This window comes from Lepisma saccharinum, chromosome 28, assembly GCF_977018435.1.
Source record: "Lepisma saccharinum chromosome 28, izLepSacc3.1, whole genome shotgun sequence".
Taxonomy (NCBI): Eukaryota; Metazoa; Arthropoda; class Insecta; order Zygentoma; family Lepismatidae; genus Lepisma; species Lepisma saccharinum.
In genome coordinates this window covers 7,938,506-7,952,241 of record NC_139256.1, presented here as the reverse complement: position 1 = coordinate 7,952,241, position 13,736 = coordinate 7,938,506, and the positions used below count along the sequence as shown (strand labels likewise).

At 36.9% G+C, this 13,736-nt stretch overlaps 1 protein-coding gene across 1 annotated transcript in view; it reads left to right on the top strand.

Moving 5' to 3' along the window:
- Positions 1-10,200, top strand: part of Setd3 (SET domain containing 3) — a 166,786-nt gene extending 156,586 nt beyond the window's left edge. Inside the window, exons 9-11 of the mRNA XM_083114131.1 lie at positions 2,547-2,874; positions 6,303-6,451; positions 7,871-10,200. Coding sequence (XP_082970257.1) covers positions 2,547-2,874; positions 6,303-6,451; positions 7,871-7,996 — 603 coding nt within the window. The 3' untranslated portion in view covers positions 7,997-10,200. The remainder of the gene's footprint in view (positions 1-2,546; positions 2,875-6,302; positions 6,452-7,870) is intronic.
- The last annotated feature ends 3,536 nt before the right edge of the window (positions 10,201-13,736 follow it).

The following is a 13,736-nucleotide window of genomic DNA, read 5'->3' as shown; positions in this document are numbered from 1 at the left end:
TGTTTCCGTTATTTGAATGCATTTTAGCGGTCATTTCTTACCTGCGCAGACAGCAACACCTACACTGCATCAAATGACGTAACATCCTTTGGAGCATCAATATTTTGCAACAACTATCCAAGCACTTCGAAAACTTACAAACTTGAAACATTGACACCGACAGGGTTTGTCACGTCTTCCTTTCTTGTCTAAGATCGCGGCATTCTTTTACTTTCACATATCCGAAGTGTTTCCATCTTTAAGGAAAATGTCTGAATGCATGCACGAGTTATTTTAGTAATGTATTTCTTTTATTTTAATTCATCGTGTCTAATTCCAGCTTTCATTCATTTCTACTCATCCTTCTCTGCCACAATTTTGCAATAATGCCAAGAAGTTCGGTACAAAAATGATTCAACAGAGAAGATTGAATGTGTAACGAATACGCTTCAAACTTGAACCTCACAGGGCAACACTGAAAGGTAGAACCAGCTGGGTCTCACTCGCAGCGAGGACGGTGCCTTCTGGCTTCTGCTGCGGCTTCTGAAAGAGCACGAACTGCGCATGACCGTTGGTTGGAGATCGAGGTTCCTCAGTATCCCTTGCCATATATTTTGTCCATATAACTACCCCCAGCTTCTGCCTGCCGCCCGAACCTTCCCTATGGCAAGAGCTCTCCTGTGGGGGTTCAGCTGAGGGTCTGCACGAGGGCGGCCGACTCGCGGTTTCTCTTTCTCAGCAAAAGAATTTGCCTTGTTACGGACACAAATACATGACTTCTTGTGGAGAAATTTTAGCGAAAAATTGTCAAAAGGTAAAGACATTGTTTATTGTCCATTCTCGAGGTAAATGACATATATTACTGGGGGTTCACTGATCCTGTGCACTATAAGGCCAACCACACCTGTTCTCTGGGACATGCGACTATATTGTGGCACCACCATTTAAATTTGAGAAAAAATACAGCTGCCATGACTTATGCTCCAGCCCTTGTATACGTATAATATGGCCTGGATTCAAGCTTACAATGTCTGGCTTTAGACTGCTTGCAAAGAGCATGAGTTATTTTAAATAACCTCATAAAGATTGTGGATATCAAAATATTTGGTTATGTTACTGCAACTACTCTAGAACTCGAGTCATAAGTTTACGTTCAGAGCAACCTGTCAATGTTTCATAAATGTTCTCTCAGTCAGGGTGGATAGAAATAATGATTGTTATTTAAAAAATCATTTTTGATGATTTTTTAAATTTAAAACTGATTTTTTTTATTTTTGAAAAAAAAAAGCATGCTTAAAATTTCTGGTATGGTTTTTGGCACTAAACATGTATGTAGATATGTTTTTTTATAGAAGGCCTTTTCTAGTAAATGGTCCTGTAAAATATTGGAAAATTTTGATTGAAACAAATAAAAAATAAATTATGTAAATGTACATTTTTTTGTTTCTGATGCTGTACATGTGAACCTATTATGAAAATGTTTGTTGAGTGTGTTAATGAAACTATAATACATAATTTCAGTAATTTTTGTTCAGTAAAATAAAACATTCTGGATGTACTCTACAATTGTAACTTTAAATACTTTTTAAAGTCTTTGTAGCTGACTTTTGGTATATGTTAAATGATAGTTTGCAAAATATCAGCTGACATATTTATTTACAGTTTAATGATAATGACACTACTTACGGTTTTACATGATTAGTATTTTGTACATTTTTCTACACAATTTTTTTCTATTTTTGCCTATAAAAATTATTGAATTTTAAATCGAGAAATTTAAGTGTGTTTACAGTTTACACATTATATTTCCTTTAGTATGAGCTTCACCCCATCAGTACATAAATTTTGTTTCCTTTCCTTTCTTAGAGCCTAATAAACACTATTAAAAGCTTACGAGATTAATGTATTTTCACTAAAAGTGATTCTGATATCTGCAAAATCCATATGTATGTTATTCTAAAAATTATATATTTAAATTTTTTAAAAAAAGACACCTGATTTAAATCAATCGACCTTGCTCTCAATTCATCACTTATCCTCATCATTCACAGTTACCCTAGACATGTAGAAAAGAGGGAAATAACCAAAATATATACAGTACCAAACCAAAATGCATACCCAGTAGGTTACAAATAAATTTATATCAGTGAAAATAAAGGGTATAGTGGGACCACAGGCAAATGGATCTGCGCAGAACTGTGTCTCATGTGCACCGTATTCGTGAGTGGAGCTGGCTTTATTATGGCATGAGTTGAACAGATGGAGGGGAAGATGCATGAAGGCTTTTGGCCTAAGGTTCTTTTGTTTGTGATCGCTCTACAGAATAAAAAAAATTCTTATGAAATTTCTTCGACCATGTTTTGATATTTGTGCTACTAAGTCAAATAAACATTAGTAAGACTGGATTTGAATGGAGTTTTAATTTTTATGTAAAACTTCCTACTATAAATTAGAATAAAGTGTATGTAAATAAGGCTGAATTTTACATCAGTTATTCATTTTACTTGAAAAATGATATTTTGAAATGGCTGATTGAAAATATATATATTCCATTTGTTTTCTTGCAGCTCTCTACTGTCTTCAATACAGAACAAGACAGGTGCGAATGTTTGACCTGCGAAGAATACAAACCTGGGGACCAAATCTTCATATGCTACGGCAACCGCTCCAACTCAGAGTTTTTGATACACAATGGATTTGTATTTTTGAATAACAAAAACGATAACCTGAAGCTGAAGCTGGGCATCAGCCGAGGAGATTCTCTGTATCCACTGCGAGTCCAGCTGTTGTCTCAGCTCGGCCTTCCTCCCAGCGGAGAGTTCAACATCCAGGCAGGCCCCGAGCCTGTTGATGGCCGCCTTCTTGCATTTCTTAGGGTTTTCAGTATGGGGAAAGGTTAGTATGTCCTCACACCAGGGTTCTTAGAATTTTTTCTTACTAGTTCCACTTATTGTCGACCTCCGTGGCAGAATGGTTAGTGCAGTGCACTAAGACACCAGGATGCATGTAACTGCCTGTTTGTCAACGCTATGTGGAAATAAAATAAACCATTCATTGCCAATTCTTGCTCTCAATGTCGTGGGATAAGAACATGGACGTTTTCAAAACCAGCATTATTATCATGCTGGGCTGATTCTGGAGTTCTTGGGAAAGGGATGAATGTCATTGTGAGGAGGGTTGTGTATTCCTACCTTTCTGTGTGACTGCTGGTTGATACTGAGACTGCAGCGGCTTGTTTTTATTGCAAATGACAGAGAATAGTGGACAGCAGGGCATAAACAGAGCCGGCATTATTATATGTCTGTATTTGTATGTATTTTGACGTCATTTTCCTCCCTCCCCAGGTTAACCCAAACGACAAGAACGTTGTTTACATGAAATTGAATCAGGGACACTAATTTTTCGCTGTAACTCCCAACACTTCAAAAAGGCTTGCAACAGTTCAAAAACAACTACTTCTTCTTTTTGCATCCTCTGGGTATAACAAGAAGTTCACGTAAAATGTAACAAGACAAGTACTATAATGCTACATAATAATTTGGAAGTTATTTAATGTCATTAATAGAATGTGATATGGTAAGTTGTTATGACTCGGTAACTAGCCTTTGTTATATTAAACTGGAATTATACAAGATTCAGTATCGGTTAGGGATGGCCAAATGGATCCGGATCTGAAATATCTGGATCTGTTTGGATCCGAATCCAGATCCAAAAGTTCCAGATCCGACATTCCAGATCTGGATCCAGATCCAAAAGTTCCAGATTTGGATCTGGATCCGAGAGTTTCGTACCTCAATCCCATTATAATAGTACCACACCTAATAAGGTATTAGGATCTTCGATTACAAAGAAATTTTTCATTAGTTAGTCCTACAAGATTTCCTAAAATACTTTGCTATGCATTGGCTAACACACTCGTGCCCAAAAATAATCTTACTTGTTTAACATAAAATGTCAGAGGTGATTTTGTAAATGCCATTGAAACGAATATGTATTCATTCGAATGTATTGGAAATGGAAACACACATAAATGTGAGACATTCCATTCGAGGATGAAACCTTTTAACACATTTAACAAGATAGAAATGTTTATACAAAAATTATACAATTGTTCTACAGTTACAGTTTTAAAAATTAAAATAAAACCTAATATAGTATGCAGTGTTATATAATTGTTATATAAGTGTCCTCCTCCGATTTCCATGAAATTTGGCAGGTGTATAGAGGGGCCCTATGTCTCCTGTTTCTTCCTATGACATATTCACGTGGTTTTAGGGGTCAGATCCCCACTTCAATTTCTCCTCATCTTGACATTTGAGGGGGTTTTGCCCCCTAAAACAGTTTTTTAGCCGAAACAAAAAACACGTATTTCTTCCTTTTGACCCCTCTATACACCTGCCAAGTTTCGTGGAAATCGGAGGGGGACACAGGGGTCAGATCATCACTTCAATTTGTCCTCATCTTGACCTTTGAGGGGGGTTTGCCCCCTAAAAGGATCCGGATTTCGGATCCATCTGACCATCCCTAGTATCGGCTCAGCCCTAATTTATATCCTTAAAATGTGTGGATTTCATGAAGATAAAGAAACATTGCAGTAGACTAATTCACCCCCTAGGTATCATTATTGATTGTAAATCTCTTTCTCTCTCATTTGAGATTCCTATATATTAATGCACTGCTCTTCTTTTAATATCAGCATTCCCAATGTATTGTGAAGAGCACAAAAAAAATGTCTAACATAAAGAATATACACTAGAGGTGGAGTATGCACATAGCTACACTATAAAATAAAGTTTTTATAGTTTATAGATAGTTGTGTGTGTTCTTCAGGGGTTACATCATCACAGTTGTTGACTTGTACACATTAACATGTACGAAACCAGAAATTTTAAAAGTAAAAAAACTTTTCTTGTGTGTACACATTGCTTGCATTGTAGAATTATTTCTCTTGTAGTCTACGGTTATTACAAGCATAAAAAAACAGTTTTCATTGTGACGTTTCAGGAGAACACCCACTCCCTTCATCAGACATTTATTTTTACTTTGATTCAAGATACAGTTATAACAATGGTTAAAAATTTTCTCCTGAAATGTCACAACGAAAAACTGTGTTTTTATGCTTGTAATAACCGTAGACTACAAGAGAAACAATAAAAAAACTTACCTTGCACTTAAGAATGAGATTGCAATGCAAATTAGTTAACAGAAAGGTTCTAATCTAAACATGTAAGCAGAAGAAGAGATGGTGATGATGAAATTGGGAGGAAAATTTCAATCGTATCTTCATTCATTCTGAAAACTGTACCCTATTTCCTCTGTTTTTATGGCAGGTAGTTTAATAATACATACATACATATATAATAATAGATAATGAAGAATGTGGAATTCCTGGATTATATGTGTGTTAAGGATTGTATCGAGATGAGGTGAGATTTGGAAGTGCCTTGGTCTCATCTTGAGTCGATAATAAATATGACATTATTCCAGTACATTAATAAAGCTGGAGTTACTATCTACACATATAAAGTTTTTTGTTTAAACTTCAGACAGACTTTTAATCTTCCCAGCTGCTGTTGGCAATAACAACCGTATCTGATTGTGCCCCTCAAAATTAGCCCAAGTTTCATTCCATCCCCTCAAAATTAGGCCCCAAGTCTGATTCTGCCCCTCAAAATTAGCCCAAGTTTCATTCCATCCCCTCAAAATTAGGCACCAAATCTGATTCTGCCCCCTCAAAATTAGCCCAAGTTTCATTCCATCCCCTCAAAATTAGGCCCCAAATCTGATTCTGCCCCCTCAAAATTAGCCCAAGTTTCATTCCATCCCCTCAAAATTAGGCCCCAAATCTGATTCTGCCCCCTCAAAGTTAGGTCCCAATTTGCACCCTTGATAGTAACAATGTTTCATCAAATGTTTTTAACTTTTTGAGAGGAGCTGGCCTCTTCCACTGCCCTATGAGGAAGCTTTTAGTATATTCATACTTTTTAATGTGTTGTGTTTGTCTTGTGAAGGTCTCTTTACAACCTTGCACTTTTAATTTTTACACCCCTTGCTTTAACTTTTTTAAGTAAGAATTTTAGTTAAAGGGATATATCCCCATGTACATTGAAGGGTACACCCAAAAATTTTAATTCGATCAATCTATAAAAAAACAATTTAACCTTAATAAGCTGTAATAGTACATAATTAAACACTCAACAGTTATATGTAGATTTGTTGTGTGTCTTTTTTTCTGAAATTTATATTTAAACCATTTCAATAAGTACCTTCAAATCATACTTAGAAATAAATAAAATGTTATTATTATTTATTTATCTCTCCAGAGCATTTGGAACACTGGTTGGCCACTGAACGGAGCTGTGATCTGGTGTACATAGACTGCGCTTTAGAAACTGAAGTAGAAATGAAAACATGGAGCTTCCTTCTTAATAGACTAAATCTTCTTCTCCGAGCGTACCCTTGTTCATTAGAGGTAAATATTTTTGAAGAAGGTTATGTTTTTTATGTTCATGCAAAAAGTATCAATTTCAATTAATATATTGCTTGCTTACTTCTGGATTTTTATAAATACACGTTTTTATTCGACATCTGCAAATGTGTGAAAAGTTTAAGCATGTTTATGAATTATACTAACATGGATCATTTTTTTCACAAATTTGTATTTATTTTACATAAAATTACATTTTTCATGCTCCAGTTTATATTCTTAAGAATTGTGAATAATATAGACTTTTCCTCATTTTAAACATGCACAGAGATAAAGTTGAAATGATAACAAATATTCTTGTCTGCCATACAGAGCACATTAATCTCGTTTGGTTATATATTCTTTGAACCTTGATCGTAATTTGGTTGTTTGATTTTACACACATTTTAGAAACTAATGAACCTTGAGGTATTTTTTTTTAATATCGAAGTATAGTTATTGTGCCAAAAATAAAATTGTGTATGTTGAAAAACAAATGCACATTGAAAGTCGAGTCATGTTAATGACAGTACATTTAGAAATTTTGATAAACTACAACACAATAATAATAAAAATAGACACTAAAACCTTTTCTGATCTCATGGACATCCACATTTTTACCAAGGAAGAGCATATGTTGTACATGAAAGTAACACATGTACCTATGGAATGCATTTGTCATTCATTTTCTGTCATTCAAAAATACAATTTGTGTGCTTGATTTCTATTATTAGCTAATGTGAAATTGACGGTGTTGAGAAAAATATTTCAAATCATTTGTTCCAAACAAATGCTTTAGCACAGACTTCTACCCACTTCTTGCATAATTTATGAGGATAATAACATCTACTACCAGTAGTAGTAGTAGTAGTAATAATAATAAAGCCATTATTAATATTGGTACGCTTACCCTGGTATTAGCCCCCCCCAAAGCAAAAATTTGTGGTTGCACCTCTGGTAATGTATTTTTCCGCAAATTTAGTCTGACAAAATTAATTTGAGTAATTAATTCGGCATAAATGGGGGGATGTTCTACCTTTTGGGGGGGTGTCATGGGCCTTGGGGGGGGGATGGGCACCCCTGGTATAAATCATGGTGTATTTCATACTTAAAGATAGTTAAAGGGTTGGGGGGACAGGTGTACACATTGGTGCATGTTATAGAAATGACATCCATAGTGCAGGGTTAACGTAATGGATGTTTTTTTTGCTATTCTTGTCTTAACTCCTGAGGAAGCCACATGATGTGGCAAAAGCTTGAGTGACTAAAAAGTAAGTACATTGAACTGGATTTCAGCTATTTAATGAAATGACGGCATGTGGTAAGTTATGCCCTATCTAAAATGTAGAAGTTTAATTAGCTGCCTCTTATATGCATTGGGTTCAGTTAGAGCCTTGTTTTATAACATGAAATATTATGTTGCAGGATGATGTCCGGATGCTTTCATCCCATCTTCCCCCTTGTCGACGGCTTGTTGTGGAATTACGGCTTTCGGAAAAGAGACTTCTTCGTTCAACCCTTGAGTATGTACAACAAAGGATCAAACCGTGATTAGAAACTCATTGTTACCTCCGTCAATTGTATTCACTTCCAGTGCACGATATAGCATTTGTGAATCATGCCTTTTGTTACAATGTTCTTTAATTATCCAATGAAGTATCTACCGAAGTGGAATTATTTATTACGGTTAGTAAGTTGTCGAGTTGATCTTTGTTTACTGTTGGTTCTTTGCACTTAAAAGAAAGATGAATCGTCATAAGGAATCATGGAAATTATCTTCAAACCAGACGTGTGTTGGTAGCATTATATGCAAACATTGTTTTCCCCTAATTTTCCTTGAAGTAGACTTAGTTGTTTCTAACAAAAGCACATTTAGGTGGTGTGTGCTTCAAACTGGACTAACCCAAATCATGTCTGTATGTCTGGACAAACACGTTCTGTGCATATCTGGTACTCGTGTACATATTAGGGAAAAGGTGTTAGGTTTCATATGCATTTTGGTTAGGCTGCGAGTACAGGTTTGATAGTTGATAGACAGACATTACATATGTTGTAGTTGGTGTGAAGTGCATTGGAAAAACTTTCAATAACGAAATGCTTATAATGGCTAATGTAATTATCGGGCATCGTGTGTATAGTCATAACAATACTCAGTCAAGAAGTGACACGTCATTTAAATGTATTCCCAATATAATGCAAGCTCCAGTAATAGCAAATTATAATAGTACTTTTCTGAATTTGAGAGGTCAAAATTTCATCCTAACAAATTGGGTAATTTTAGAATTAACTTGGTGACAAATTTTTCAAATATTCATTGTGCAAAACCTTGCCAAACATTTCTGCTCGTAATTTATTTCAGTGCATTAAGAAGTGTGGAATTTTGTGTGGAGTTTGGAGTGTATTTGCTCTTGTATCAATATTTGTGTGACAAATAGACTTCTTGTGCCACAAGGCTGTGAAAAGCTGTAATTCTTTGTTGTTCCCAGTATAGTGTGTGACCTCACAAGGATGCTATGGCAGCAAGTTCAAAGTGCCTCAATGTCTGTAAACTATCAGCGCTATCTTTCTTGAATTGGCAACAATCACACAAACTTTAATAACAATAGCACTTACATGGCACACAAAGTTCTAGATGTAATGTTTTTCTTCAAGCAAGTGTTGTCAATAATTATTGCAGTTCTGAGTTTTTACCAATGTATGGTTTGGTAACTGGGGGGAGGGGGGTTGATTCAGTGACCTAACCGAAAAGGCCTTTCAAATTTTGGCACCACGAGCACAGCGTTAAGTTGCATGAATTTCTAATGTTCAGAATTTATATTATCAGAGCAGATCTTTTAAATAAGATATTACGTATACATTACTTGAATAAGGAATATGAAAATTTGACCTTACTAGTTTTGCATGTAGTATTTTATGTTACTATTGGCCAATACTTAGATATTGTAGTGACTATAGATGTAAAAACAAACAGGTGGACATGTATGTAAACAGATCTCGGCTTGTTGATGATGCTATTGGATCCCAATTACATACATGTTATGAACATTATCTGAATTAGACAATGTTCGTTATGATAATGTAAACATTTAGTAATAATCTTCCATTCTTTTATTTTCTCGAGCTGTTAACAATAGGTTGTGACTCTCTTTACACTTTTCTTAAACAATTCTTTTTCAGTTCAATAAATTTTCACCCATAATCAGACAAGTTTATCATACATCACCAACACAGTTTAAATCTGAATACTAACAGCTAACTGTATGTAATGGAAGGAGACCGCACAAAGAAAAATGCAGGAAATAAGGTAATTAATGTGATACGTTAGTAAAGTAGTTAGAGAATCAAGTCAGTAGCTTGTTTGCACAGTAGGCAATGTTTGAATCCTAGTCATATGTAGTTTTTCACCTGTGATATAATTTCCAATGCACTTCACAGCCAAACTATCATAGCATTCGTAATACCGAGATACATAATGTTATTCATCCCCAACATTTTTCTTCTTTTTTTTGTGAACATCAGTGAAGGTTCTTATTTTTGTATGTAATTCAAACTGTAATTTCTACTATGCAAGAACCAGCATTTCAACATGCTTTAATTTTTTATATCCTTCTCTAACTATATCCGAATGTAATGTGTTCAATCATTTCTCATCAAATATTTATTTTGTTCACTGAACTGTGATGAATGCTACTGGTTATATGGATTCATGGTTATGTAAAAATAACAAAGGAAGAAATATATGGACATGAAATAGTTGTTCTCCATTATAATTTAAGAGTGTTTTCAAGAATACTAGTGCCGACCCTCGTGGCGGAGTGGTTAGCACATCACGCTACGATGTCAGGGGTCCAGGGTTCGAATCCTGGCCTGGGCATGGATGTTTGTGAGTGTCCATTCATCAATTTCATCATATCATCACTCATCCCCATCTTTGCAAATTAGCCAAAAGTGGCACAAGAAGCGAAGTAAAAGCACATCAATCAATCAAGAATACTAGAACTAGATTGGATGAATTTTTGAAGTAGATCCTCCCACTAAATCTTATCACCTGTGCATCCTACTATTGAAACCATTTGAAAAAAAAAAACAGTTCATATTCTCTAGCGCCATCTATCATAAAGTAAGAAGCGTCAAAGTTGGGTTAATACCAACCGAATTGAGAAAGTGCATCGGAGATGGAGGGTGGAAATAGGTTTTATGAGAATAGCAGCTTCAATGCAACTTCCAGTGTGGGAAATGGTACATTTCCTATCCAGCACCAACAATTACATCCTACCTTCTGAACAGATGGAAAGAAAACTAAAATTGCTATGTAAAACTTCATGCCTTGTGTCACTAGCATCGTAAATGCTAAAAGTCATTTACCTTCTAATTTCTTCCAAGTTTTTAAACTTGCTTGGGTTTTTCATCAGGGGAAGGAAAGGAATTAACCTATTCCCTGCAGCTATGTTGAAGGGAAGTGCTTCCAAAAAAGAAATCATCTATATATAGATGCAACGGCAACTTTGTTTTATCGTAAATAATGTAAAAAGTAACTATAAAAAGGCTTGCCACATAATGAAGCTAAGGAAAGCATCAGGGGCGCCGACTTGTCAAAATTATTGGGGGGCTCTGATCACTGAAATAAATTAATGACTCACTCCCTCCCTTTTTTAAAGTTTTGGCCTCAGTGTTCGGAATCTCGTAAAAGCCCATGAATTCCTCAAAAAGATCTCCCTAATATATCAACGGTCTCGTTCTGAATGTCATGTGAGAGCCATTTGTAGCCCAAACATCTCATTCACTCCCCTAGTTCATGCACATTGCACATCGTCTTTTGAAACTCTTTAGTAAAAATGTTTGTTAACAATACTCATAATTACTCGTATATACTTACAAGGGAGGTTATCTAAGTTTCCCCCTCCGACAAATTGAAGTGGGGATCTGACCCTTGTGTCCCCCTCCAACTTTCATGAAACTTAGCAGGTGTATAGAGGGGCCCAAAGGAAGAAATACGTTTTTTTGTTCCAGCTCAAAAACCCTGTTAGGGGGCAACCCCCCCCCTCAAATGTCAAGATGAGGAGAAATTGAAGTGGGGATCTGACCCCGAAACCACGTATGCCTGGCATAGGAAGAACAAGCACATATATTTGGAACACAGCACAGAACTGTAGTATTGTCGGTACCAAACGCAGTGTAATTGTAGAGATGCCGAATTCATAGACACGGTTGTTCCCGGATAGGCAAGGGCATAACAATAGACGGACCAGAGCAGGGTAACGGAGCGTGGTTAGCCGAAACAAAACACATATTTCTTCCTTTGGGCCCCTCTATACACCTGCCAAGTTTCATGGAAATCGGAGGCGGACACAGAAGTCAGATCCCCACTTCAATTTGTCCTCATCTTGACATTTGAGTGGGGGGGGGGATTTGCCTCCTAACCCCGTTTCTTAGCCGAAACAAAAAAAAAACATGTATTTCTTCCTTTGGGCCCCTCTATACACTAGCCAAGTTTCATGGAAATCGGAGGAGGACACAGGGGTCAGATCCCCACTTCAATTTGTCCTCATCTTGACATTTGAGGGGGGGTTGCCCCCTAAACCCATTTTTTAGCTGAAGCCAAAAAAACACGTACTTCTTCCTTTTGGCCCCTCTATACACCTGCCAAGTTTTATCGGAATCGGAGGGGGACACAGGGGTCAGATCCCCACTTCAATTTGTCCTCATCTTGACATTTGAGGGGGGTTTTGCCCCCTAAACCAGTTTTTTAGCCGAAACAAAAAAACATGTATTTCTTCCTTTGGGCCCCCCTATACACCTGCCGCGTTTCATGGAAATCGGAGGGGACACTTAGATTACCTCCCTCATTTGTTTTGCTGTCTCTGGTCATAGCCCGCCCCCAAAGTTGATGGTTTAGCGGTCTCAGCCCCCCAGCGTTGATGGTCTAGAACATTTCAAATGTGTATTTAAAGTTAAATTCATGTGGCACAATTCAGAGTAAACTTTACAAGAGAAGCAAAGTAATACATTAGATCCTCTGAAGCAAATTATTTGGAAGGGCTCTGCCCCCACATCGTTAACATTGGGGGGGCTCGAGCCCCCCAAGCCCCATGGAGTCGGCGCCTATGGAAAACATATATATACCGTAGTTCTTAGAATCGAAGATGCCATCGAATCTAAGGTGCACCTGAATTTTCGCCCATTTTTTCAGAAAAAAATCTTCAAATTGAAGGTGCAGGAATATGCACAAAGACGTTCATATTTTAACCTTTGCAGTGTTTATTTAAACATTTATAGGGTACATGTTTATTTGTTTACAAATACAGTATACGGTACTTTACCTTGCAACATCGGTAACTTCTGATTTTTTTTTTTTTTTTTTTTTTTTTTTTGTCAATCAGTCTCTTCACTTTCAGCATGGCTTTCACCATCACTCTCACCATCAGCAGAAGAGTCCTTGCAGGGCTCAGGTCAGAATCAGGTGCACTTGTATCCTCCCACAACAGGTTGTCCTCTGATCCATCGAGAGCATTGGTCACGCAACACTTCTTGAAAGATTTTATTATGGTATTAGCAGAGACCTCTTCCCAGGCATCGGAAATCCAGTGAGCAATCATGGAAGTAGATGCCCTTTTGATCTTCCCTGAAGGTGTGAAGGCATGGTCTTCAGATGTCAACCAAGCTTCGTACCGCTTACATACATTAGCTTTGAATGGTTTGTTGACCGACACGTCCAGGGGCTGTAGTTGGCTCGTCATGCCTCCTGGAATTACTAATGACTCAGCTAACAAAAGTTTTCATGCCTTCCGTGATATGGCCCTTAAATGAATCCAGAACAAGCAGGCTTCGTTTGCACAGAAGAGCTCCAGGTCGTCTTTTCGACACACTTTTCACCCAGTCTTTCATGAGTTCGTCTGTAACCCAAGCATTTTTTTTGTGCACGGACAATTACATCCTTTGGGAACACCTCGTTCTTTGGTATTTTTTTTCTGTTCAGCACAATGTACGGCGGTAGCTTATGGCAGTCACCGGTGGCACAAAGTAAAACAGTGACTCTCTGTTTCTCATATCCAGTAGTTTTAATATGGACCTCACGGGCACCTCTCTCGTTAATTGTGTAATTTCGTGGCATGTCAAAATACACTGGCGTTTCATCTGCATTGCCTATCTGTCCCAGACTGTAATTGTGTGATTTTCGTAACTTGATAACATGATGTTGGAAGTTAACGAGCTTATCTTCAAAATCAGCTGGTAATTTCTGACAAACTGTTGTTCTCCTTCACAAAGCTAGCCCAGTTCTCCTCATAAATTT